This window comes from Leopardus geoffroyi, chromosome C3 (assembly GCF_018350155.1).
Source record: "Leopardus geoffroyi isolate Oge1 chromosome C3, O.geoffroyi_Oge1_pat1.0, whole genome shotgun sequence".
Taxonomy (NCBI): domain Eukaryota; kingdom Metazoa; phylum Chordata; class Mammalia; order Carnivora; family Felidae; genus Leopardus; species Leopardus geoffroyi.
In genome coordinates, this window is record NC_059338.1 from 25,614,715 (window position 1) to 25,642,686 (window position 27,972).

The window sequence follows — 27,972 nt, forward strand, 5'->3', positions numbered from 1 at the left end:
TGCTTGGGATCATCTCACTCTCTCGTTTTCAAAATAAGTAGATATTAAAAAAAAAATTTTGGGGGGCGCCTGGGTGGCTTGGTCGGTTAAGCATCCGACTTCGGGACTTCGGCTCAGGTCATGATCTCACGGTCCGTGAGTTCGAGCCCCGCATCGGGCTCTGTGCTGACCGCTCAGAGCCTGCAGCCTGCTTCAGATTCTGTGTCTCCCTCTGTCTCTGCCCCTCCCCTGTTCATGCTCTGTCTCTCTCTGTCTCAAAAATAAATAAACGTTGAAAAAAAAAATTAAAAAAAAATTTTTTTTTTTAAAAACCTGGGAGCTCTTTATTCAAAAGTTACTAAGTCCCTATTATGTGCCAGGCACAAGGCTGGGACACACGGGTTGTGCGAAGATGACAGCCACACTGTTCGCTTTCAGGGAACTGTGTGGAATGGAGGGGACGGTCCAGGCTGAGAGAGCAGTAGTGACGACAGACTGGAGTCCTGGTGGTGTTGGACGTGTTCCAGGGCCTGTAGTTCGTGAGGCTGGATTAGGCTGAAAAGGGATCGGAATGGAAAGGGTCACTGACCAAAACAGTGATTAGTGATGATCACCGGAAGGGTGACGTGGCCTTTAAACCTTGCCCATCGCAGGTCTGTCAGGTTCGAGTTTGGACTTTACCTTGGAAGCAGCAGGGAAATCAATTGTTGGACACTCTGAAACAGATGAGTGTCGCAGTCAAGTGTGTGTTCCAGAAGGTTCCCTCGTGGCAGTGTGGACGTGGGCTGACACGCCTGGAAGCCGGGAGAGAAAGCAGAAGGCTTGCCGTAGTCCTGGCAAGAGACACTGAGAGCCCTGGGGAGGGGATGGATGTGAGATATTCTAGAGAGGAGGTACAACAGACCACGGAATGCGTATGGAGGGTGAGGAAGAAGGAACGGTTAGGGTACCTGAGCGGTCCGGGTGGCGCTTACAGTTGGAAAAGGAAGGAGGATTTGGTTCAGGTGGCAGGTATAGGCAATGAGTTCAAGGTATATATATATATATATATGTGCATATATACACACATATATATGCACATATATATACATGTACATATATACATGTATATATATACATGTATATGTGTATACTTTAATGTTCAGTTGTATTTGAAAGAGAGAGAGAGAGAGGGAGAGAGAGCAGGGGAGGGGCAGAGAGAGAGGGAGACACAGAATCCGAAGCAGGCTCCAGGCTCCGAGCTGTCAGCACAGAGCCCGATGCGGGGCTCCAACCCACGAACCACAAGATCATGACCTGAGCCGAAGTTGGACGATTAACTGACTGAGCCACCCAGGCGCCCCTCAAGTCATATATTCCTAGATGGAAAGGTTATGAGGATATTCAGAAGGAGAAACCCTGTAGGAAATGGGAGACAGGGATCCAGAGGTCAGGGGAGAATTTGGGGTCAGAAATAAAGGTTGGGGGTCCTCAGCATTTTGGGTGGTGAAGAAAGCCTTGGAGAGAATGAGGTCCCGCGTGGGGCATGAGTCGAGGGACCACAGTCCAAAGACAGAGGAGACAAAAACTGGTTAGAGAGCTAGAGGGAGAATCGTGGAGGCCAAGAGAGCCCAGCGTCTCCTGGAAGGCACCAAGACGGGACACCTAAGCCTGCTTTGGAGGTCAGAGAGTGTTTACCTAAAGAGGGGATGTCTTAAGCTGGGCCTGAAGAGGACTGGGAGAAGGTGGGTGGGGTGGTGCCTCAAAGAGTCAGTGGTGGGGACAGCAGACATATCCGGGAGATTGGAGAGTGAGTGGAAGCTGAGAAAGTGTGGGCCGCAGATAGAAACCATTATTTTTTGAAGTTTGATACTGAAAGGGAGGAAAAGATAGGCTGATGGTTGAAGGGGAAGTTTTCTTAGGACAGGCGAGAGCGACCGTGCTGACTGGCAGGATGGAGAGGTGAGAACTCAGGACCCGGGAGAGGCCAGAGCGGCCGCACCGAGCAGAGGAGGCGAGGGGGGCGGGCTCAAGCTTTGGGTGCACCCGCACCTCCCGTCAGCAACGCTGGGCTGCGCCCGGGCCCCCTTGGCCCTGCTGATCTAGTCGCCCCGTTAGTACTTACTGAGCAGCACCTGGCAGAGGGCCTGCGCCACCGCGTCCCGGACTGGAAAGGTGACTGAGATCTAGGCTCTCCTCTGGAGGACTCGGTCTGAAGGGTGGAACAGAGGAGAAACTTAAGGTGAGCGTGGTGGAGGCCACAAGCAGGGTCAGCGCTGGCCGCCACAGAAGACAGTGGAGGTCACACACCCTAGAGCAGGTGACATCGGAGCTGAGCTGAGACCTAACGTAGGAGCCGGCCCCATGAGCCCAGCTGGGCAGGGGAACAGGCAGAGCATCCCAAACAGAACGTTGCCCTCCAAACCCTCTCCCGCTTCCTCCAAGTACCCCCCTCCCAGGACGCCAGGAGCCTCTGACCTTCCTCCCTTCCCCCAGCACAGTCTTCACCCCTATTTAACTAACACCCCCTCCTGTGTCACAATGGGTTGTAGCCCCTCCTCTTTTAGAAACTTCTAAAGAAAGAGACTGGTCTCGGTCATCTTTGCATCTCCTGTGTCCAGTGCAGTGCTCGGCACACAGTTAATGCTTAAAAATTACATATATATTTTATAAAGCATTGCTTAATTCTTCCTTCCTTCCTTCCTTCCTTCCTCCCTCTCTTTTCTTCCTTTCTTCCTTTCTCTTTCTTTCTTTCTTTCTTTCTTTCTCTCTTTCTCCCTCCCTCCCTCCCTCTCTCTCTTTCTTTCTTTGCTATGTAAACTCTGCCCTCAACGTGAAGCTTGAACTCACAACCCTGAGATCCAGAGTCACATGCCCTACCAACTGAGCCAGCCCTGTGCTCCCAAAGATATATTTATTGATATGAAATCTTCTCAGGCCTAAGGACCACTTTTCATGGCTAATAAATTCTCAAGGCTGCCAGTGGCAGGGTTAAGGCAGAGAGGTAAAAAGGGAAAGGGGTGCCTGGCTGGCTAGGTTGGAAGAGCACGTGACTCTTGACCTTGGGTTCCTTACTTTGACCCCACATTGGGTGTAGAGATTACCAAAATAAGTGAATAAATAAGCTTTAAAAATATTAAGGGAAAGGAAAAGTAGACAGGGAAAGAAAAATAAGGCCAAGAGAGAGGGCTGGGTTGGGGGTGGGGAGGAAGCAAAAAAACACAGATAAGGTATACACACACAGGGCAGGGATAGAATTCCAAACAAAACCTAACCAGAATTCTCTTTGCTCCATGAGACCTTGTCATCGGATTCTTTTCCATCATAGGAGAGCCCCTGTTCTCCCTCCACTTCCGGGCTCTGTCATTGGAGTCTGATTTCTAGACATAATCGGTTACATGCATCACAGCTGCATTTTCTGAGAAGCAGGGAGAATCTGAGAGAAAGAAGGAGGGGGGATTAAGCCCTGTAGACCAACAATTTCCCAATTTTATGGGGTGAGCCTAGACAGAATTCAAATTTTCTTCCTTGAGAGTCTGAAGGAGGGAAGCCGGTGGCTGTGTCCCACTTCTGAAGTGGGTATCCAACTCACCAGCTATGTGTTCTTTAGCATGGCAAAACTAATTTTGTTTCGCAGCTGGATAAATAAAGTAAGGCAGAAAAAAGCTGGCATTACACATTTTTGAATTAGCACCAAGTCTTTCAAACTCCACCTCTTTCCGGAAATGTTCCTGAATGCGGTGGGAGGTGGTAATTTCCCTCCCTCTCCCTCCTCACCACAAAGCACACCGCTGTAAAAGCTGCACTTACCCCAGCCTGACTTTTCCTTCCCCAGCATCTCTGGATCCTTAGCTGAATTCTTTGTCTATGTCAACAGGATCAAAAGAGATAATGCAGGGGGCGGGGGGACTCTAAAATCTATGGAAGTCGTGGATAGTAATAATGGTCTCTGAGGGTGCCAATGTCGCTGGTCCACGACCGACAATTCCTAAAAAATGAAAACCTTTCGGTGGTCATATCTGAATTAATTTTAAGTGAAAAAAATTTTCAGGTCAGTTGCCATAAAACACACAAGAGAGGAAGCAAAACTTCTGGCTTAGAATTCAGAGAAGTACATATCCTACCATGAGTTAGTCAAACCACACAGAATCTTATATGGTTACCCACAAGGTGGATTTCATGAACTTTTGTCAATCAAGCTGCATCTTTTGCAAAGGGCAATTAGGAAAGAGGTGATCGGTTCTGTTCTTTTTCTCTAGTACATATTCTGTATCAATTTTCACAGCTAAGAGAAAGTACCTGTTTCAAAGACCAATAACATTGTTTTAAGTTAAAAAAAAAAAACCTTAGTGGAGGAGGAAAGAAGTGGGCTGGGTATAGATTCCAATGAAGAAAAGAAGATGCAGTTATTTTTGAGGTGTGTTTGGGACAGGTCATGAAATGTGTTAGGCAGGTACTACGCCCCAGGCACGTAACTGCAATAAGTCATGTCTTGTCATGTCCTCTCTGGGAAAACAGGGAGTTGGGTGAAGATTACAGCTAGGGCTGAAAGATTTTTCCATGAGCTTCCCTCATAGTTCAGAGGCTACAAATACCTTATTCAAGGACCTTTTCGTGGGTTTTTCTCTGGACCTTGAATAGCCTCTGATTATAAGTCTTATTGTTGGGGATGGAACTTCTTTGCCCAGAAAAATAGTCTTAGTGTAAAGATACTTCTAACCAGCATGTTACTGGTTGTCTTTGGTGAATTTTAGGGCCTTGGCAGGTAGTGGGGTTGGCAAATGCTGCCATATTCAGTATCCAGTCAGCCTGCATTCTGTTTTCAGTGATAACCTTACCATTTCAAGTCCCACAAATGTCATAACTATAGGGTCATTCAACAAGTACTCAAAGCATAGTTTGATCGACTGTCTTCTTCTTTTCCTCCATCCACCACAGACTACAAGCTGAAAGGTATGAATATTTTTTATTTTTTAAAGATGTTGAAAGTGAGGCCCGGAAGGGATAAGTCATAAGGATTTTCTCAAGAAGATCAAGTCTGGAGTTTAGGGAGATTGAAAAGCTAGAACCCAGAAATCCCAGATTTTTATTCTTTCGTGTCAGCCATACTTCACATCTGACCCTATCTGGGGGTGTTGAGGCTTCCTCTGACCTAAAGTTCTCTCTTGTTTATTTCATGTGCTACAAGACATCGCAGGGGAAGACAGAACAGGCAATCAGATGGTTCCATGCTTGCTCAGTCAGAGTCCATGAAATATTTCTCTAGGAAAGAGGGACACTAATTTGGGGTAATGATGAAGCAGTGAAAAAGAAGAGAGGGAAAGGGAAGTTGCTTTCAGAAGAAATAATCGTAAGAACTAGGTGTTCTTGGGATAGGAAATGTAATTAAATTAGGGGAGCAGGGCTGGCAGGGCTGGGATAACTCGATTGCTTAAAAAACACAATTTTAGGGCAGTTCAAGCAGAAAAACACATATTAAATATTTAAAGAAAATCTGCAAATTTAATTGGCATAGCCCTGAGTAGCCAAGGCTACCATTGGAAATCTAACTATTGAGTGAGAAAGTGACCAAAGTAACAAAAAAGTAACATAACCACCATGGGGTTTGCAAAAACAACCATCTGTTGTGTGAGGAACCATGGGGAGAGATTCTGTATTTATAGAATCTTGAGTGGGAAAAGCAGACACAATACCCCCCCCCCCAAGTTCACTAATCTGAAATCTGACTTATCTTCTAGTTTCTCTGCTGTCAACATGTACTATTTAAAAAAAAAAAAAAGTCAATTTAAAAGCAGACTTGCTAGGACTAATTTAAGAACTCCCAAAGTAGGATCTCTTCCAAAAATACACTGCAATTGACAATACTATCAGCTCAGTGTTAAAGGGGTTGTGATACAATAGACCCTGGGGCTGAATCAGATGTTTACTGTAGCTTGGGGAGAACAGGCTAGCCTTAACTGTTCTTGAGACAAGGTTTAGAATGAAATCTTTCTATAAACAAATGTTTCCAAGAGTGTATCTTAAATAGCCTACCTTAATAATTCTTATTTTTTCCTCTCAGTTTCTAAAATGGAAACTGCTGTAAGGAGAATTTTTTATATCAGAGGCCAAGAGTGCTGGTGTTTTTCAGTTATTGCAGGTTTCCTCTTTATGAAAATATGTTTACATCCTCTGGTGAAATTATTTTTAGAAAGCTAACATCTTTTGGTAGCGCCGGTCTTACAGGAATACCTCCGTGTTACAATTACTCTGTACTAGGGCAGGAGGTTGGAAATAAAATGAAGTGCCAATTCTCTTCCAAAAGCCTACACAGGGATTATAGGATCATATTTTACTCTGTGAGTTCAATTAATTTTACCCTGAATTCAATTGGGGGGGGGGGTGAGGTGGAGGCAAAAGCAAATGATATCATCGTTCACTGGGTGTCTACTCTGTGCCAGGAAATGCACGAAGCACATTACAGTCTTTATCTCATTTGATCTTTTCAGCAACGCTGCACATGATCATCTTCATTTTACATGAGGAACTGAGGTTCAGAGAGGTTAAGTAACTCACTGCAGGTCTTACAGCTAGTATATGACCAAGTAACTCAGACATCGGCCTAGTTGGCTTCTTGTTAAAAAGAATATGCAAGCTTTTTCTTCGAGGGTTCAGCAGTCCAGCTTACAGACTGCACATCTCTTCTGCTGCTGCTAAATTACTCAACTAGTCGCTAATACCAAGTGTGGCTTGATTCCTTAGGAAGTCTATTTACGAGAACCTATGTGGTAGAAACTCTGCTAGGTGACTTATGCACCTTATCTGCTTTAATCATCACAACTCTGAGACTGGGTTCTCTCCATTTTACAGATGATGAAGCTTTGGGGAGGTTAAAGTTACTAAGATCTGGGAGTTAGTGAGGGACAAGGCCACGACTGGATTCCAGGTCTGACTCCATTTGTCAGTCCCCGAGCTAGCGAGCCACAGTGCTGACATAATATTCATCGGGGGTGTTCTTAATGTCCTGGGAGCAGGTACTTGGATGAACAAGCTGCAGCGGCACCAACTCCCCCGTCCATCTAGCCAGGGGCAAGGCAGGACAAGTGGCCGGGGAAAGAGAAGCCCTCACGCTTCAGCTTAGCAACAACAAAGGTGGTCCCGGCGGGCGCCACCTCCACTATCTGGAGCGGGAGATGCGGTGAGGCCCCAGGCCGTCCGAGGTGTCCCCCCCACCGCCCACCCCCGCACAGATGGCAGCTTTGGTGCTGCGGACTCTGTCGGGCGCTTCAGCAAGCTGTTAGTAGCCACTCAGTCCGGCGGAGAGTGGCGAGTGCGGAGCTCCAGGGGGCACCCTCACTGCGCCCACGCGCACACCCGCTTCCCGGGACCCCCGGACCCCCGGACCCGGGGCTCTGGACGGCCGCAGTTCGCAGTCCTACTCCCACAGCCGCCCCACCCTTCCCGCCCCCGGAAGTGACGCGCGGCGGCTACGGCGCCGGGGAGGGGCCCGGACGCAGCCGGGGGGTTTGAGAGTGGCGGCGGCCGCGGAGAGACTGGCAGGCCGGGCCCCGGCGAGGAACGCCCCGAGCGCGCGCCCGGCGGGTAGCGGCCCCACGACCCGCGCCGCTACCGCCGCCGCCACCGCCGCGTGCGGGGGCGGGGAGGGCGGGGCGCGAGGAGCCCCGGCGGGCGCGGCGGCGGCGGGCGATGCGGGCGGCTGCGGGCACCCGGCGGGCTCGGCTGGGCCGCCGCCGCCTTCTCCGGCTCCGCCGCGGGGGTCGCCGCGGCCGCCGCGCCGTCCTCGAACTCCCAGCGTGAGGAGGCGGCGGGCGGAGAGAAGCATCGCGCTCGAGGCGGAAACCCGGAGGGAGCCCCGCGCGCGGCCTCGGTGAGCGGCCGGCCCCGCGCGCCCCCGTCCATCCCGCGCCCTGTCGGGTGCTCGCGGCCGCCGCCCCCCAGCCACGGGGAGCGGGGGCGGAGGCCGGGCCCGGGGGGCAGGCGGCACAACAGGAAGTGAGCGTGGCGGCGGGGGCGGGCGGGCTCGCGCTCCCCTGGGGCCTGCCCCGCCCGCTGCCCCGCGGCGCGCAGGTGGACTTCGGCGCGTCCCGTCCCCTGCTTCGCCCCTTATTTAGTCCCGCGAGGTCCCTGGGGCGTCGGGTGGCAGTGGCTTTTTGCCTCGGGGAGGGGGGGCGAATTCTGACTCTTTGTGGTGACAGGAAGTTGGAAAATGAAAGTACAGTAATTCAGTGCTTACCCAGGCCGCGTGAGTTTGCGGCTCTTCCCCGGACTTTGATCTGCTCCGGGGCACACGGTCACCCGAGTCTCTGCCTCTCCCCAAGTTCGCTACTCATCCGGTGTCAAGTTTCATTTCTTTTTCTACTTCTCTCCCGCGAGCCCCCTGCCCCCTTTACTTTCCGCTTAATGTACAGCTGCGGCGAGGCTGGTCGTTTCTAGGTTCCTGGGAGGGTCAATTGGAAACGCCTTTGGGGGGGCGGGCTATTAAGTGGCCTCGGCAGGAAATCAGGGGTATTGTTGACTGAACTAGTCAAAGGATACACGGTTGACTTTTCCCCCGGATGTTGCTGTTTGAAGTTTAGGGCATTCACCTGAAGACTCTGGAGTCTTACTCCTTATCTCGACAATTTCATCTCTTTGCCGTCTCCCAGCCACCACCCCGCTACGTGGAAGACTCGGTGCTTTAATATTTAGGACTGTCAGCGGTGTTTTCGTTTACATGTAGCTGTGATTCAGTTTCCCACCCCTTCACCACCCCTTCCCCGTCAGGAATTCCTTTCTCCCTGCATGAGTGAAATTCATTATGTTCTTAGGGAAATACTGCCCTTCGAGTTTTACCACAATGTAGCTATACTTTTACTATTGTTTTAATATAGGGTACAGTTAAGAGACCCCTGATTATTTTTCAACGATGATGATTCTGATTCAAAACAAGTCTTGATACATTTCATAATTTGGTTTTGCTTTATTTAAGCAGCACGCTGAATTTGGAGACATTATTTGGGTTTTGGCTGCTGTTTCTGAAAAATAGTCGGGCTGTGGGTCACCGCAGCAACTGGACTATGTGTATTATAAACATGTTTAGGGTGGAAAAAGTTTCATTGACTGGAGACTTCCTTTCCCTAATAGGTTATGTCAACATACCTTCTTTCAGCTTAGCATAGGGATAGAGCTACCTTTCAAGTGTCAAGGTAGAATCAATTATGTTTTCAACATTAACACCTCAAAAATCAGTTCTTTGATTTGCAACACGTATTTCTTTCCCTCATCAGACTTCTGAAGAACTCTTTTAAAATTGTCATTTTAGAAAACGTGGGTTTTCCTGTGAAGGAAAGTAAAGGTTTTTATTGATAAGTAGCTAGAATAAAAGTATTTGTATTTTTTGTTTTTTCGTTTCACGTTTTTAATTGTCTTCTGGATTTTTTTTTTCCCTTTCGTTCTTTTTTATGGCTGAGGAAATCATTGAATTTCATATCAGTAGCACACGTTTAGGAACTAAAATGAAGAGGCTCAACCTGACTGTATACCCAGAGGTTCACCAACTTTTCAGTCAAAGAGTATAACCTGTTGTTAAAATTGAATGAAGAAAACATTCCTTTAAGGTACCCACTGGAGATGTCCATTTTATATCTTTGTTAGTTTTTGGGAAAAGACAATTCTTTTCCAGTACTTCATTCCAAAACCACAAGGCCCTTTTTCTTTGATTCTCAACAACCTCCTCTCCCGGAGGCACTGCTGAGCCCTAAAGAAGCCTCAGCGTTTCCCAGGGCAGCTAAGTTCGGCCTGAAGTAGCGTCCACCAGCACTTGACTCTGTCCGTGCCCTGGCCCCCTAGTAACCAGCTTGGGAAGATGGGAGTTGGAAGGTGTACCCCGAACCCCTTTGGGAGCCTCCGTACTTTCGGGAGCCTCCCCTCCGCTCAGGACGGCACCTGTGTGCTCGTGGTGGAGATGTGGATGGTTATGTGTGTCTTTGTGTGCATATCTTAGCCGCTATTAACCTGTAGGATCCATGCATTGTCTATGTGATAGGTATTAATATTCTCGGATTTCGTTTGGGAATTTTTCCAAAAACAAACGGAATTAGAGGTACCAAGTTTGTGATTGTTTTGAGATTCAGTTCTCTTTTTCCCTTCCCTCTCTCCCCTACTCCCCTTTCCCTTTCCCCTCCCACTGGTGTTCTCTCTTCCTCTCTCTCTCTCTCACACACACACATGCCCACATCCCAACCCCATAAGCATTATTGATATGAAGATGATGTCTGGAAATATGGAGACAGTTCTTTGGTTAAGCTAAAAATGTATTAGAAAGTACTTTGAACAGGTTTAGACTGAAAAAAAATCATTTAGGTGTTAAACATATGTAATTAAAAGCCATAAACAGGCATCATTATCTCTGGTAAGTTGAGAGAAATGATACCCCCCCTATACTTGGTGGATCATAATATAAAACCACTTTTTAAACATTTTATTATTATTATTATTTATTTTTAATGTTTATTTTTGAGAGAGAGCGTGCATCCGTGAAGGAGGGACAGAGAGAGGGAAGGAGGGACAGAGAGAGGGAGACACAGAATCCAAAGCAGGCTCCAGGCTCTGAGCTGTCAGCGTCGAGTATGATGCAGGGCTTGAACTCATGAACCGTGAGATCATGACCTGAGCCAAAATCGGACGCTTAACTGACTGAGCCACCCAGGCGCCCCTAATTTTTATTTTTTAAAGTTTATTTATTTTGAGAGAGAGAGGGTGAGAGGGAGAGAGAGAATCCCAAGCAGGCTCCACACTGTCAGTGTAGAGCCTGACAATTCATGGGCCTAAACCCATGAACCGTGAGATCATGACCTGAGCGGAGATCAAGAATTGGACACTTAACTGACTAAGCAGCCAGGTGCCCCTAAAACTACCTTTTCAACTCAGTTTAAGTGAGGCCATGGCAGAGATTAGTGGACATAGTTACTTAATATTAAAGTTGCACTTCATAGTTCTAGGCTATTGTCACTTAGTGTCTAATATGTAATACTTCTTTATACCCAGCTGCTGGCAGGAATGCTGTTATGCATCCAGGGAGTGGTTTCCCTGGTGAACAGAGTGTGACTCTGGTGGAAGACTTGGACTCGTGGCCTCAGCTTCTCCATTAACTGTGTGACTGGGGACATCTCCTGCTTTCTGTTCTTTATCATTTTCCCATCTCTGCTTTTGGATGACCATATCTGCACAGCCGGCTTCAAAGGGACGAGTGAGGATTATTGGAAGACATTTTTGAGTGTCTCAGAAAAGTTACGGAAACCCAGAAATCTTCCACTTCGGTTTCTCCTGCCTTTTTTGGGAGCGGAGATAGTTGACCCTTAAGGACCCTATCCTTTGTGAGTTACATACACATTGTTAGAATTAGGCTTCTGAGGCCCGTGCTTTTGTAATGTTTGTAGTGTTTTTAACATCTTTGAGATAAAATTCATCTACTTAAGTTGTACAAGACCGTGGTTTTAGTGTATTCAAGGAGTTGTGTAACCACCATTGCAGTCTTTTATTTATATCATCCCATAAGCAGTCACTCCCCATTCTTCTCTCCACCCAGCTCCTGGCAACCTCTGATCTACATTGTGTCTCATACATTTGCCTATTCTGAACATTTCATATAAATCGAAATAAAATATGTGGCCTTTGTGGCCGGTGTCTTTCACTTAACACAATGTTTTCAAGGTTTGTCCATGTTGTAGCATGTACCAGTACTAAAGTCTGTTTTTTTTTTTTTTTAACGTTTATTTATTTTTGAGACAGAGAGAGACAGAGCATGAACAGGGGAGGGGCAGAGAGGGAGACACAGAATCGGAAGCAGGCTCCAGGCTCTGAGCCGTCAGCCCAGAGCCTGACGCGGGGCTCGAACTCACGGACCGTGAGATGGTGACCTGAGCTGAAGTCGGACGCTTAACCGACTGAGCCACCCAGGCGCCCCTAAAGTCTGTTTTTTTACAGCTGAATAATATTCCAGTAGTCACACCACATTTTGCTTGTCCATCCATCATCAATTGATGGACATTTGAGTTGTTTCTACTTTTTGGATATTCTAGAATGATGCTGCTGTGACCATTCCTGTGCAAGTGTGTCTGTTGGACATGTATTTTCGGTTCTCTTGGGTATGTACCTAGGAGCCGAACAGCTGGATCGTATTTCTGTTTAGCATTTTGAGGAAATATCACAGTTTTCCAAAGTGGCTATCCCGTTTTACATTCCTGCCAGCAATGCATGAGGGTTTCACTCTTGACACATCCTAGCCAATACTTGTTATTGTCCGTCTTATTGATTATAGCCATCCTAGTCGGTGTGGCGTGGTATCTTACGTGGTTTTGATTTTCAGTTCCCTAATAACTAATGTTGAGGATCTTTTCATGAGCTTATTGTCAATTTGTCTTTTTTAAAAAATTATTCTTTGTACTCTTTTTTATTTATTTTTTTTATTTGACGTTTATTTATTTTTGAGACATAGAGAGACAGAGCATGAACGGGGGAGGGTCAGAGAGAGAGGGAGACACAGAATCTGAAACAGGCTCCAAGCTGTCAGCACAGAGCCCGATGCGGGGCTCGAACTCACGGACTGTGAGATCATGACCTGAGCCGAAGTCGGTTGCCCAACCAACTGAGCCACCCAGGCGCCCCTGTATGGTTTTTTAAAAATGTTCAGTTTTGAGAGTGACAGAGACAGAGCACAAGTGCGGGAGGGGCAGAGAGAAAGGGAGACACCGAATCTGAAGCAGACTCCAGGCTCTGAGCTGTCAGCACAGAGCCAGACGCACGCTGGAACTCTTTAACTGCGACATCATGACCTGAGTCGAAGTCGGTGCTTTAATCGACTGAGCCACCCAGGTGCCCTAGTTTGTGTGTCTTCTTTGAAGAAATGTCTTTGCACCTTCCTTTACTTCTTTTTTTTTTTTTCATTGTAAGAATTCTTTATATATTTCTGATACAAGTCTCTTATTTGAAAATATTTTCTCCCATTCTGAGGATTGTCTTTTCACCTGACAATATTGTTTGCAGCTCAAAAGTTTTACATTTTGATGTCAACCAAATTACCTATTTTTGTAGTATTTTAATGGAATTGATTTAATTTGTTTTCAAGTCTTATTTTGGTCCATTGAGATGTCATTCCTAGATAAAGAAAGGAAGGGTTTTTGTTTTTGTTTTCTTGTGCGTGGATAGTTCAGTTACAGGTTTCTTAGGATGTGCTATATATATACAGTGCTTCTTAGGATGGCAGAGTTTCTGCCATAAAGAATTCTTCCTAATGGGAATCTTGAAGTTCTGTGAAGAAAATAACTCTGTGAGGACATTTCCTTGCAGCTCTGTTGCCTAAACCAGTGGTATCCACTGGGACGATTTTGTCTCCCAGGAGAACATCTGGCAATGGCCGGAGACATGTTTGATTGTCACAACCGGTCAGGAGGTGCTACTGGCATCTAGTGAGTTAAACTCACTGTCCTAGTGCACAGGACAGCCTCCAGGAACAAAGAATTATCTGGCCCGAACAATAGAGCCAAAGCTGAGAAACTCTGGCCGAAACAGGGAAATCCTGAAACCTGAGATATTGAAAGATTTTTAATTTCATGTCTTGAGAATCACATAAAGGCTACTAATCAAATGAAAGAGGATGTGTGGTGGTGCCTGGCAGACTCAGTTGGTACAGCATGCGACTCTTGATCTCAGGGCTGTGAGTTCAAGCCCCACGTTGGGCGTAGAGCCTACTTTAAAAAAAAAAAAAAAAGTAATTTATGCAGATGGAAGCTCTGTGGGCAGAATGGTGATAGAACTTGTCAGATAAATCAGGGAGCATTTTGTTGAATTTTCAGTGCTGCCAATTTAAATGTAAATTAATTTATGAGAATGGAAACTGTTTGGAGGAGAAAGGCCAATGGAGCACAGGTAGATTATTCCCTATAGCTTTGGGCCACTGTGACACACACACACACACACACACACACACACACACACACACACATCCTGGCAGATAAACCAACTGGGTTGATTTGTATAGATGCTGAAAGGGTGGTCTTGGAGGATAGGAGGAGATTTTCAGTTAAAACGTAGTGGCAGTGGTCCTCTGGTGACTGGCCGTCATCCGAGACCACTCCCGGGACTTAAAGAACTCACTTTATCTCCCAGCAAGACTTTTCTTAAGCAGTGTGGCATGCTTCCGAGTTTGGTCTCTAGATCCAGATTGCCTGGGTTTAAACGTCAGCTCCACCAATTACCTGTGCAGCCTCGGACAAGGAGTGACTTAACTCTTTCTGAATCAGTGGTTTCAAATGTAAAACGAGGCCGCGGTAGTATCTGTCTTGTAGGATTATTGGGGGAATGCTATGAAGTAATACATTTAGAGCACAGCGCCTGGCATAGGGTGTTATGGGAGTGGTGGCTGTTCATACCATCGCGTGTCTTCCCTGTCTGCCTCTTTTCAGCTCACTGCTATGGACAGTGCTATCACCCTGTGGCAGTTCCTCCTTCAGCTCCTACAGGAGCCTCAGAACAAGCACATGATCAGCTGGACGTCTAATGATGGGGAGTTCAAGCTTTTGCAGGCAGAAGAGGTGGCTCGTCTCTGGGGGATTCGTAAGAACAAGCCTAACATGAATTACGACAAACTCAGCCGAGCCCTCCGATACTATTATGTAAAGGTAATACGCATCCACCTCAGAATAAGACCTGTTCCTCTCTTCTGTTGAGGTTATGAAACTACTCATGTCCTGGTTAATTTCAAATTCTTTTAAATCGAGGCATAATTGACCTACAGCGTTATATTCGCTTGAGGTGTGCAACATAACGATTCGATGTTTGTGTACGTTGCAAAACGATCACAGACTGCCTTGGATTATTTTGATCCAGTTTATTTGATAACTTCAGCAGTGTGGAATTGGGATGAAATGTGTAAGTGTGCCAGCTCTATTTCTGCAGAGTTCCACTCCTCATACATATTTTGTTCCTAACTGCAGTCATCTTTAAAGGAAAAATGAGCACAGGGTTGGAATAAGGAGCAGAAAATAGGAGATTTCAAGGCTAAAAGAAACATTCTTGTGTATATCATGACTTAAAAATTGTCACACATATGCTTGTGTTTTAGCTTTATTTACTTTTTACTTTTTAATTTAACCCAGGCAACACAAATACCTTAAAGAAGAGCTGTTAGTGCACAGATTTGGTTTCTTAGTTAACATTTATTTTTTGTTTAATTTCTTATTTTGGATACGTTCTTGGGCACTGAGGTACAATAAGTGGCTCAAAATGGATAGAATTGGAATGAGAAGCTGAGATCTTAATTTGTTTCGCTCTGAAGAGCTTGATCTTAACCAGTTTTTCTGTCTGTCTAAGAAACAACTGGAACTTCAGAACGAAGTGGACACTTCAGCAGAAGTAACGTTCTGTTCCTTTTTGCTTCCTCAGGATGCGTATGGCTTGTACCTTTGGAACTATTTGAGGTTGCAGTTCAGTGATTTTTGACTTAATGCCGATATTTGGTTGAGAGTGTTAAGCAATTGAAATCTCCCTTTTACGTAACATACTGGTTCAGTTGTTAATGAGACACTTAAACACTCAACTTGGGCTCCACGGTGGTAGGAACTGCCTTTGGTGTGGCTAGATAAACATAGATGGTTTTGAAGCTCTTCGGTAAACTACTTGCCAAATAGAGTCTGTTATTAGGCCAGCTTTTTCGTGAGCTGTGGGAGGTAAGTTTATGAGAAAGTGTAAGAATGCTTATTTTGTTTATCTACAGAATATCATTAAAAAAGTGAATGGTCAGAAGTTTGTGTACAAGTTTGTCTCTTACCCAGAGATCTTGAAAATGGACCCAATGACGGTGGGCAGGATTGAGGGGGACGGGGAAGCCGGAGGCTGCGGCGAAGTCACCAGCAGCTGCAGAGATGCGGAGAGCGGGGGCAGGGAGAGGCTGCCTCAGCCTGGCGCCAGGACCTCCAGCCGCAACGACTACATACACTCCGGCTTGTACTCCTCCTTTACCCTCAACTCTTTGAACTCCTCCAACAAGAGGCTTTTCAAACCGATCAAGCTCGAGAACCCAGCCGAGAAGTTGGCAGAGAAGAAACCTCCTCAGGAGCCAACACCGTCCGTCATCAAATTCGTAACAACGCCTTCCAAGAAGCTACCAGTTGAATCTGTGGCCGCCGTCCTGTCGGCCGGCCCAAGCCTTTCTCCGTCCTCAGAAGAAACTCTCCAAGCGTTGGAGACTTTGGCTTCCCCCAAACTGCCTTCCCTGGAAGCCCCAACCTCCGCCTGCAGCGTAACGACCGCGTTTGCCACCCCACCTGGTGCGTCCGCACCGCCTCCTGTGCAGGAGCCTCCTGGGACGCCTTCGCCGCCGCTGAGCCCTAACCCTGACCTTGACACAGACATCGACTCGGTGGCTTCTCAGCCCATGGAACTTCCAGAGAACTTGTCGCTGGAGCCTAAAGACCAGGATTCAGCTTTGCTGGAAAAGGACAAAACAAGGAATTCCTCGAGATCCAAGAAACCCAAAGGGTTAGAGCTGGCACCCATCCTCGTGATCACGGGCAGCGACCCGAGCCCGCTGGGAATATTGAGCCCGTCTCTCCCCACGGCTTCCCTCACGCCAGCGCTGTTCTCCCAGGTAACTGACCCCTTCTTTTTAGCGCCACCGACTCACCTTTTTAAACAAATCCTGAATTTATAACATCAGGTTCTCCTGCTGCTATTTAGGTTTGTCTTAGAAAAGTTAGCTGTGACCCTGTGAAAGTCACCCCGTTCCTCACCCAGTCAGGATCGCTGCAGTGAAAGGTTTGGAGTCGTGTTGTGAAGGATTCATGGTCTCTGCAAGGAGATGAATATTTTCCAACTTCCTCCTAAAGCAACTACTCTCTCTCTCTCTCTCTCTCTCTTTTTTTTTGGTCTTATAGAACTGGTTGGTATCTTATAAAATAACAGTGATAACCTCAAAAGCTGGAAAACAATACATTCTGAGAAACGTGAGAACAACTGGTGTGATGTTGAGTAGCAAGTGTGCACAGTTACATTAGCCATTTCTTCACTTGCTTGTCTCCAGTCACCTCTCCTGTAACCTTAAATCCATGACTCCCAGACTGCCCGTTACTAAGGGGAACCGTGTTTGTGACTTAGTTACCTGTTACTTCTCCCTACTTGACCAGATTGGTTTCTGTATTTGGGAAAGACCCTACAAAAGACAGGTGAGAAGACATTTTGACCTTTCTTAGAGGGTAAAAATAATTTCTGAGCTTTCCCTCATGATAAAATTTTGGAGAGATTTGGGGCAGAGACTAGGACAATATTTGGGTTCAGGGCTGCTGGTGTATTATTATAAGGTTGAAACAGTCCTCAGTGACCGTTGCTGTTTTGTGTGTTGCAGACGCCCATCTTACTGACACCGAGCCCCCTGCTCTCCAGTATCCATTTCTGGAGCACTCTCAGCCCTGTTGCTCCCCTGAGTCCAGCCAGGCTGCAAGGTGCTAACACACTCTTCCAGGTAAAACACCCACAGGTCTGTCTCTTGCACTTGGGGCCTGGTCCACGAAGAGTGGGGCCAAAAGGCAGTGTCTTCACCCTTTGGTTTCATCATTATAAAACTTGTGTTTAACAAACATGCCTTCCAAGTGTTGATTTTCTAGCCAGCGAACAGCTCCGACAAATACAGCCAACGTCTCCTTTCCATTGTTCACTGTGACGTACGTTTCAGTTAGACCAGGGATTGTTCGGTACTGTAGATTTTGAACCTGCCCGATTTCCTTTCCTTGTCGTTAAAAAAAATTTTATTTTTTTACATTTATTTATTTTTGAGAGACAGAGTGAGACGGAGCACAAGTGGGGGAGGGGCAGAGAGAGAAGGAGACACAGAATCTGAAGCAGGCTCCAGGCTCTGAGCAAGCACTCACAGAGCCTGACGTGGGGCTCAAACCCACAAACCGTGAGATCATGACTTGAGCTGAAGTCAGTACTTAACCAACTGAGCGACCCAGGCGCCCCTCCTTGTCATTTTAAATGCTAGAAATCTCTCTCTCTCTTTTTTTTTTTTTAAAAGAAGAAAATATACACGTGTGTGTGTGTGTGTGTGTGTGTGTGTGTGTGTGAATTTGCAGGAGGATCTGCACGTAGCTTTTCTCTTTTACCTGAGGCTTTTTTTTTTTTTACTTGAGGCTTTTTAAAAGAGAAAAATTTTGAGTATAGTTTATCAAATACGCCCATTTCTCATTCATTTAGAATTGGTATTTATTAACATTTTAAATACATATTTTAAAAAATGGATGTTGTGGGGCGCCTGGGTGGCTCAGTCAGTTCAGCGTCTGACTTTGCCTCAGGTCATGATCTCGCGGTTCATGAGTTTGAGCCCCGTGTCAGGCCTGTGCTGACAGCTCAGAGCCTGGAGCCGGCTTTGGATTCTGTGTCTCCCTCTCTCTCTGCCCTTCCCCTGTTCATGCTCTGTCTCTCTCTGTCTCAAAAATAAATAAAACATTAAAAAACTCTTTAAAAAAAAAATGGATATTGTGTTATCCCTTAGCCAAGATCATAGGAAGGGTCTTACAGCTTTTAACCATCATTTTGCCTCAGACACCTAGACTTTTTAACTCATAGAGTTTATTTTGGTTGGTTCATTCACTTATTTAGGGGAGACTCCTTGGGAGATTTTCTTATATTTTGTAATTTAACTTTTCATTTGTTCTTTTGGAAATGAAATGGTAAGGAAAAAAGAAAATTAAAAATCTTCCTCCTTCTGCATTTTCTTATTTTGTAAAACATTCTAAGTTATTGACTAGAAAGCGTTGAGAATTTTTCATATGTTATTTTTATGTTTTTCTTTGCCTCTCACAGATAATTGAGTTAGAGAGTGACCAGAGACCTCAGGCAAAGCTACAGTGCTCATGTGGCTTCAGCCCGGACTCTCCCTATAGAACTGGTCTTAGAATACATGATGGGGAAGGCTCTTCTAGGATGACTACCTCTATTTACACCAGTTGTAGAGTTCATGGATGGGCATCTCTTTCCGGACCTCTTTTTGACAGTCTGCAATTTGTTTTATGATTGAATTGTACTCTGTCGTGCGTGTTGTCATTTACTGAACTTTTTAAAACTTTCATATGAAGTTAAATGTAAACCTGTATACCTTTGGCTATAAGGGAAGGCCTCATAGGTTTGTTCCTTCCTTCAAGGTAGGCTGGAGACTGTAATATGTAACATGTAGGACGAACAGTTTTTTTCTTTAAAGTTTCTGCTGCGACATCATGTTCTTCCATGATAAACGGTTACTACCTTTGTCCTGTGAGCCACTGCAGGTGGCTTTCATTTTCTGCCTCAGGGAATGTAGCAGGGACAGAAAATGAAAGTTGGGGTTGAGTAATAGGATGATAATGTGTTTTCATTTTCTTTCTCAGTTTCCTTCTGTACTGAACAGTCATGGACCGTTCACTGTGTCTGGCCTGGATGGACCACCCACCCCTGGCCCATTTTCCCCAGATCTACAGAAAACATAACCTATGCACTTGTGGAATGAGAGAACCAAGGAGTAAAGAAACAGAAAGACATTCGACATGATTACATTTGAAGTGAGCGATTCATAGTTCTACAATGCTGATAATCGACTATTGTGATTTTTGCCATTCCCCATTGAAATGCCTTTCTAAGATTCCCTTTGACTATGACTCAAGTTGGACTGTATATAAAAATGCCTTAATTGGGAGTCCAAACTCCACCTCCCTCCCTCTTGCCCTCTCCCTCCCTAACTCCTCCTCTTCCTTCCCTCCCTCCCTCCCTCCCTCCCTCCCTCCTTCCTTCCTTCCTTTCCTCCCTACCTCCCTTCCTCCTTCCCTCCCCCCTGAATATTTTGAGCTTTGTGTTTAAAGAAATTTTTGGTGGGGTTTAGCAGTTAGCTATGCTTTGTAGGAGCAGTTAAGAACAAAGTTATTCCTTCTGCCTTATCGGGACCCTTTGGCCAGGAAAACATTTGTGCTTTGAGTATATTAGTTGAAGAAATGTTAAATGCAGTTGGCCATATCTTTAGGACTAAGTGTGTTCTGTGGAAAAACTAAAAGTGAGCTATGTATGAGCAGCGAAGGAAAAGGATTCCTTCCTGTTCACACCAAGTAAGATTAGAGCAGTACTGTTGGGGAGATTCTGTTTTGCTCTGAACTATAACATGTGTAAGCAGTCCACGGCAAGGCATCTTATTACCTGTATTGGGGTGGGTCTCTTAGCCGTGTGTGTGATCTTGTCTGAACCTGTGAACAGCATGGAGCCTGGTCTGTTTCAGCATAGGAAGATTTTTAAACGTGGGGTTTACGACCACGTTTTGCAACAACCGGTGAGAATAGGGGACCCCATCTCTAGCACAGAAATGTCTGCTCGCTGGTGGTATAATTACACACCCATGATATGTACAGGATGGTAAGTGATGGCTTTTAGGATGAACCTGGGTTGTGAAATCTCGAGGCATCTCTAAGTAAAACATTCAGTTGAATAACTTGAAACCACATGTGGGGCTTTCTTTCCCAGTTAGAAGATACTTTTTCTTTTCTGTTCACTGCATATTTTATCTTCTAAATTTCAGGTTGTTAGGGGTTGTGATTGTTTTAAAGATGTAATTAGGAAGATGAAAAGCAAAGTGAAGCCTCCAAATGTATAGTGAGGTAAAGATGTTATGTCTTTGAAAAAAAGTTTTTTTATTAGAGAGCAGCAGAATTTGTTTGGAAATGCTCATGTACAGGGATTGGATTGTTCACAGTAGTAGCAAAAAACGTAGGCCTTCATCTCTACATTACCACATTTATAAAATATTATCATATGGTACTCAGCCCCAGGTGTAGACAGATTTGTGGATAGTCCAAGCTGAATTGATAACCAACATCACAGTGGAATCTTTGGGAAAACTTGGCTTTTAAAGCCTAGGATTAGATTATATGCCACGACCAGCACTACAACACTGCCCGTTAGGAACCTCATCTTTTAACCCTAGAAGTAGTTCTGTAATGGAGTCCCAAACCAAATGGAATGAGGAAGTAAGGTTTTGAGGGCTCCAAATGACACTGACAGGAACCAGCATCTTCCAGATGTAGAATATTCACTTTAAATATGTTTCTATACAGTGTGGAGAAGCTACAGTGTGAGACATGCATGTTAGTTAGTAGTCAGGGAGGGACAACATTCAGGGAGCCGTCTTCACATCTGTCGTCTTGGGGACCCGTTCACTGGTTCGTCCGTGGCTATGGGCTGAAAGGTGTGCTCCTGAGGTGCGCGACAGTTCTGGAGGCAATGTTTGGTAGTGATGGGGAGCGGACGGTGGACTTCTCTCCCACACGGAGTCGCTTCGTGGGCATGCTTATTTGGAATCAGACCTCAGCAGCACTTTGGGATAGTTTTATTAGGTTTATGAATATTTTGTACATTAAATCTAAGTATTGATGGCTCGATTTAACTAGATATTTTAAATTGTGAAAGCACAAAAGTATTTTATCTTTTTGAATTAAAGGAGAAAAGCCATTGGTTGTTTTCATAGACAATATCTTTGATGACTAACTGTGTTAGCACAGGGGTGCCTGGGAACGAAGGGCACCATTAAAACTCAGTCTAAGCAGCTTCCTGGGAACCAGTGTTTGTGAGGCCTCTTGTCTATAAACCTACCCCGGAAGCCTCCGAGAGGTGCGGGCCTCAGGAGATTGATGATCTGCTTTCTCTTTGAGATCAACTGACGTGGAGAAGTGTGTGCATGTGCGTGTGTGTGTGTGTGTGTGTGTGTGTATTTCCTTTTTCAAATGAAAGTTTACAACCTCAGCTCAAGTGTATGAGGCAGACCATTCTGTTAGTAAACTACCTCCTTCCTGGAAAACTCTCAGCTTCATGTTTTTTTGAGCATCCGGTGTTCTTAGCATCCAAAGGTGACATACCACTTAAGATCCATATTCACTGGGGAGACTTCTGTTCAGTATCTAGCTGGTATCCATCACAAGTCACTTTGCCAGGACGTTCGCTGGTGGGCAAAAGTAGCCTAAGTGAAGATAAGGGAGCAGGTTGAATGAGCTTTTGAGACATCTGTGGTTATCTTAGCTTTTCATCTGCTCTGGCCCGTATCTACTCATTTGTACGCTGGGAAATGTTTAACAACCAGGCTTTCTGAAGGGGAAAAAACAATCCTTCAATTGTAGCATTTGCTGATTCCCATGATTAAATTATTTCCCCTGTGGCTGATTTTAAGCCACTACCTTAGAGCTGAGAAGGGATGAACACAGTTGGCTCAAAGCCACACACTGAGCCAGCAAAGCACCGCATTTATTCCATCCTAGGGTGGATTTTCACATAATTTCTAAAATAATTTTCTTCCTTGTTCATATGCTGATTTCTTAAAACACAAAATTAAAATCACATGGCTAGCTTCAGTAATCTTTTTTTTAATGGTTTGTCAGTGCCTTTGTGAGGTTACATTCCTCATGGCATATTTTGTGTGTTTTAACAAAGATAGAAACTTCCATTGATTTTTAAAAATACGTACATGATGGAATAATCCAGAAACCCTCAAAAAAAGTCAATGTAAGCTATATAAGCAGAGGGTTTTTTTTTCTTCAGATTTTGATGGAAACTAAGCCCATGAGCCCATGTGTGTGTGTATATACACACACATATATATACCTGTATACACACACATACATGTATGCATGTGTATATGTGTATATAATGAAAAAGGGTCCTGGATTTTTTTTTTTTTTAAACTGGAAGAATTCTTCGATGATTTGCATACTGTATGAGAGATCAAAACAGGCATGACTGTTGAATCCAATCACCGGGCACAATTTCTAGTTTTCTCCATACTGTGCGACTCAGACATGGAGGGGAAAGTAAATAAATAAAGAGGTGTGGGATTCTGTGGCTTAACTGCAGGCTATTGGTAACATCACTCCAGTCCCATTCAAACCTGTTGTGTGAGTTGTAGCCTCATAACTTTGTTTCATCCTGGTTTCAGAACAGGTGATAGGATTCTGAATTTCTAAAGGCAGTTTTGTATGTTTCTGGGGAATTTAAGCACTAGAAGCACTCATTGCCATTTCAGAAAAGCAGTCTGCAGCCTTTTCGAGCACACCTTGATCAATAAAAGTGTTAAACACCGTATTTCCTACTGCGAAATCATACGTGTATAAGTGGAGTTGTATGCCGCTGTAGGAAAGGCACATGTACGTTCTGAGATGTACACAAAAATAGGAATTAAGGATGGTCTAAACAGTAAATCTTGACTGGAAGTTGTACTGTTTTCTTCCCGCCCCAGTAGATGGTCTCGCGCACCTTCTGGCAGCACGTGCTTTACCTTAAAGACCACGGACTCGGGACACTGTTTCACTGCTTAATCTTGAAAATATAACGCGGATACTTTTGTTGTGATATATGGAGAACTCCTTTACATATTTGATCTGATTTTCATGTAAAACCCCTAGAAGTTTGATTTGGAATTTTTCAGTAAAAGTTGTCTTCAGCTTCCTGAGATTTTGTATTAATTCTTTTTTGTAAATAACCCCATTACCAAATGTTTTCCAGAGCTTTGTGCATATTATTTTTGACAGCCTGTTGGCTCTTGTGTCTTCATACTAGATATGACTCTTTAATTTACTTTTATGTTACCAGCCTGCTTACAAACTTCTTCTGGCCTTATTAATACTGTATTTTACCAACAGATTTGGAATTATGTTAAGTTGCTTTATGCTAAAATAGATAATCACCCCCACTTTCTTGCTGCATTCACAGGCTTTGCTTTAAAAAAATTTTTTTTTAATATTTTTATTTATTTTTTGAGAGAGACAGAGAGTGAGCTGGGGAGGGGCAGAGAGAGAGGAAGACACAGAATCTGAAGCAGGCTCCAGGCTGTCAACACAGAGCCTGATGCGGGGCTCGAACCCACGAACCGTGAGATCATGACCTGAGCCAAAGTCAGACGCTTAACCGACTGAGCCACCGAGGCGCCCCTGTAAGCTTTGATTTTTTTAATTTGTTGGAACATTTCAGCATCTCTTGAAGAAATACTTTCCTTAATGGGTCTGTGCTATTTACCACTTACTTGTATATATTTTAGTTGCCCATGCCAGAAATCTAGAATTGTGCTGAGGTGTGTAGACAAGGATGGAGACGGGTGCAGGTGTCTTTGTGCAGAAAGCTCCAAATGAATTCCCAAACCAATGAGAAAGTTAAAAAGACTACTCATGATGTATGTAGTCTGTTAGCTGAGGGCATGACAGAACATGTTCTTTCTAAAATGAAGCTGAGAAGTTAATTGTTTAAGCCATAGTAGGGAAGTGGAGGCCAACCATAATTATCTTTCTTTAGCAGATAATCTGATCAGAGAATGGGTCCTATGGAAAATATTTCACTAACTATCTTCTTGCTTTGGGGTCAACAAATAGATGTTATTATTTTTAATGCTGCTAGCATTACCTGAAGCAGGGTGCCCTGTTATTCCTCTTAGGTCATCAGAATTCTGCTTACTGAAGTTTGAAGTTTTAATCTCAGAGTCTAGAATTCTCGTGGGTGGTAGTATATTAAGCAAGAAAAAAAAGGCGGTTTGATTTCATTTCTCGTACTTGGTAGAACCTGTTAGCACAAAAGTCATGTTTTGACCTGTAAACAGAACAGTCTGAAAGGTGAGTTGTTGATGCAGTTTAAATGTTCCATTTGAAGCTGCCAGTTTCTTCAGGCTTTTCTGGGAAAAAAAAAAAAAAAAAAAAAAAAGTAAGTGCTAGATTGACAGCCTGCCGGCAAATGGCAATTGCTAGGATGCCGCCATTCGCACTGAGCGCTTGCGAAACATGGAAGTCCAGAGTGGTTTGTGTGAGAGGGGAGATGTTGGGTTTCAGGCTTTCTGCAGAAACCAAGAAATTCAAGCTGTCGTTAACATCATTTTAAACGAAACCTTTAACAAGAAAACTCATGAGGGATACGATTAAACATGGTAAGGCTCTTGAACTCTAGTTTTTTTAGTGTAATACATATCAGAAAGTTTTATGAGGTTTAAAATTTTATTTTGAAATATGTAATTGGGGGACTGGAGCATTTCTTTTCAAATTCATTCTGGTTTATCGGCTGAGTACCGTGTGTGTGTGTGTGTGTGTGTGTGTGTGTGTGTGTGTGTGTAAACAAATCTGTCTTTCAGAGAGAACATATATTTTTCATCCTCTAGGATGGCTCCCAGGCTATTTTATACGAAAACTTAAAAAAAAAAATTGGCTGCACTTTGCAGTTGCCACTTTTAAAAAATTAATGCCTTGCACATTTCAGTTTTTTTAAATTCTTAGACTCATAGGCCTTAAAGACTAATTGCTTGCCAGCATTTTTAGAAATAGGAGGCCGCGTGTGACATGTGCTGAACAAAGCCACGTTAACCCACTCGCTTGTGCACGTATCACTGCTCAAATACAGATGCCCTTTCCTAACATTTCTACACTATCACTTTTGTGTAAAATCCTTGTTATGTTGGGGTCTGAGTTTCTCAGAGAGGGGGTTCATACTAAGAGTAGTATTTCTAAAATACAGATTTGACCGTGAATTGATAAAATAGTGGAGGAGTTGTGGCTTTGTAGTCTAGTTTACCCTTTCAGACTGTACATAATAAGCATTAGCAGAAACCTCAGAGTGTCTCGGGCTGAATGTTCTTCTCAGCTTGCTCTGTTTCCCATCTCCTGAGGGCCCATTCTGAGTCTTGTCCCTCCAAGGATTATGAGCCGTGCTAGGACAGGCCTGGGATCAGGACAGGGTGGGCATGCCCTGCGGCTAGGCCCGAGCCGTAGCCAACGGAATCGTCCAAATATGCCCAGAATAGAGTTCATACTGGTATTAAATCACTTGGCACTTTTGGGGGCACCATTATTAGCACTGTTTTGTTATTAATAACTGGAAGCACAATGGTAATTTTGATTCATTTCATCTTAAGGATATGGAGGGTCAGAGAAGTAATGTCTATTTCTCGTTTATGTTTTCTGGAATTAAGACTCTTTGGAGAAGAGGTAAATGGATTACCTGATGAGCCGTTCTTCAAGGCTCTGTAAGGTATGCTCTTTTGGCTAGGATGTTTTAAAATCATTTACAAGCTTTTAATACTCTGCTTTGTGGAAACGTATGACTTTTTAAATGATTTGCAATTGATGGAGTACACTCAGCTTTGTAAACTATCCAATTACATGTTTCTTCTCTGTTTTATCGTTGTTGCTCATTGTCTGTTAGGCAGGGGACACAGTCCCTTCTAAGACATTTCATGGGTTTTGTTTTTGAGGGCAGTTTTACCAGGGCCTACATTACAGTCAGTGCTTATGTAAGAAGTAGCAATATCTTATCAACTTCCCTGTTCACTGTTAGTGAAATTAACTAATATGCATATATGTAAAGATAGAAATTAACACAATTAAGTTTTGGTCACTCACGGCCTATTTATTCGGTTTGGCCGTTTGATTTTCCTAATCACAGTCCTGTCGGTTTCTGCACTTTTGCCTTCTTGCAGTTTCACTGACCTCTGTGGGCAGGGAAGATTCAGTATGAAACTCAGTCCAGTCATTTTGCCACTGATAGCTTTGGTTTGAGGTGAATACAATTTTTGACCCGAAACTAATGTTTTACAATTATACCCGTTTTTTGGCCAGATAATCAAGTTGGTTTTTTAAAAAAGTGTGTAACTTTGCATTTTGAAGAACAAACTAAGAATTTTCTATGAGTCCTAACTGGATCTTCAGGTGTGGACGTCACTTGACAATGGAATGTTATTAGATAGTGAACATTTGATTTTCATCCACCCAGTGTATAATGCAGAGGAAAAACATGGCTGCTGTGGCGTTAACACCGGAGAGAAGTTTGTTTTTTTGTTTTGTTTTGTTTTGTTTTTTTGTTTTTTACATCAGTGTCTTAATTCGGGCTGTGTGGTAATCAGAACTTGTTGGGGTGTTTCCCTCCAACCCAGATCCACTTGGCTGAGAAGACAGTTCTGTCGCTGTTTGTTTCCCCCTTGTTTATTGAAATCTATCGCTCACGATACCTAATCTCCACCGCTTCTGTATAAATGGACCGTTTCTATGTGATGCAGGTGCACACCTACCCAAAGGAATGAATGACGGTTAGAGCAGCACTAGTGACTTGTTATAATTTCAGTATGATTTACGTTAGGGAGATCTTCAAAGTATTAACATTGCTTTTTTCTTCTTTTTCCTACAACAGCAACGAAAATGATGGTAACTGCTAACATTTATTGAAATTATACTGGTTGTTGGGGCAGCTGGAGAGAAGCTGCCTTGTCTTCTAGCTCAGCAGTGGGACTTAGCCTGTTGGGAAACAAAGGGGTGTTGTTTTAAGGTTGATTAGAATGACGGGAGCCAGAGTCTCGGATTCTAATTCTTGTGGCAAAGAACCTTCACACAGAGCGTAGGTAGGTGAGGAAGAGGATGCGCTAGCACTTTGAGGGCTTTACGATATGCTGCTTTGAAAAGAGAAAAGGACCGTTGATACTCAGTGCATCTCCAGACATAGCAAGGGGTTGCTCTGATAACCAATCAGGTGATCGCTTTTTCTCTCTCACTTCAAGTTTTATGCAAAAGTTTTGTTACATTCTGTAATGGTGATATGTGTCTTTTTAGAAAGATGGTATGTTAAAAACAACTATTTTTATGCAGGAACTGACAGAGGAATTTGCTTTGTATAATGGCAAGCTAGCTTTAAGAAAGCACCGTAGCAAATTTACTGAAGTCTGAAACTACATAGATATGTTAATAGATATATGTGCAACTAGATACGGACGACAATTGTATTTTTTTAAATAAATATTTTTAACAAAATGATCCTCTGAATTGATTCTTCCTGTCACACCCATTGAGATAGTCTCTGGATTCTGTTTTCATCCGTGCTAAATGTGGGTTAGAAAAAAGTTCAGTTTCCCAGTGGTTATTAAAACCTGGCCGTCAACTATTTGATGTGTAGCTACATTAAAATATTTAAAGCCTGGGGCGCCTGGGTGGCTCAGTCGGTTGAGCGACCGACTTCAGCTCA

At 44.3% G+C, this 27,972-nt stretch overlaps 1 protein-coding gene and 1 long non-coding RNA gene across 11 annotated transcripts; one reads left to right on the forward strand and one right to left on the reverse strand.

The window, feature by feature from the left end:
- Positions 1-289: 289 nt before the first annotated feature.
- Positions 290-8,540, reverse strand: LOC123586805. 6 transcript variants are annotated; one of them, XR_006706961.1, is made up of 6 exons: positions 8,192-8,540; positions 3,769-3,946; positions 3,259-3,394; positions 2,084-2,170; positions 661-773; positions 290-534 (listed from the first exon to the last, which is right to left on the reverse strand). It is a non-coding gene; the product is annotated as an uncharacterized LOC123586805 (long non-coding RNA). The 6 variants fall into 6 exon arrangements; XR_006706958.1 differs by having other exon boundaries at positions 3,234-3,394; positions 3,769-3,961; XR_006706956.1 differs by having other exon boundaries at positions 3,234-3,394; positions 8,192-8,538.
- ELK4 (ETS transcription factor ELK4) lies at positions 695-27,764 on the forward strand. Of its 5 annotated transcripts, none has more exons than XM_045456240.1 (5): positions 743-851; positions 14,400-14,615; positions 15,710-16,582; positions 17,336-17,452; positions 19,353-27,764. In XM_045456240.1, exons 1-5 carry the CDS (start codon positions 846-848, stop codon positions 19,449-19,451), a joined length of 1,311 nt encoding a protein of 436 aa, XP_045312196.1. In that variant the 5' UTR covers positions 743-845; the 3' UTR covers positions 19,452-27,764. The 5 variants fall into 5 exon arrangements, with proteins under 5 accessions (XP_045312197.1, XP_045312196.1, XP_045312198.1 ...); XM_045456242.1 differs by lacking the exon at positions 743-851 and adding an exon at positions 7,462-7,825; XM_045456243.1 differs by lacking the exon at positions 743-851 and adding an exon at positions 9,434-9,554.
- Positions 27,765-27,972: the final 208 nt, after the last annotated feature.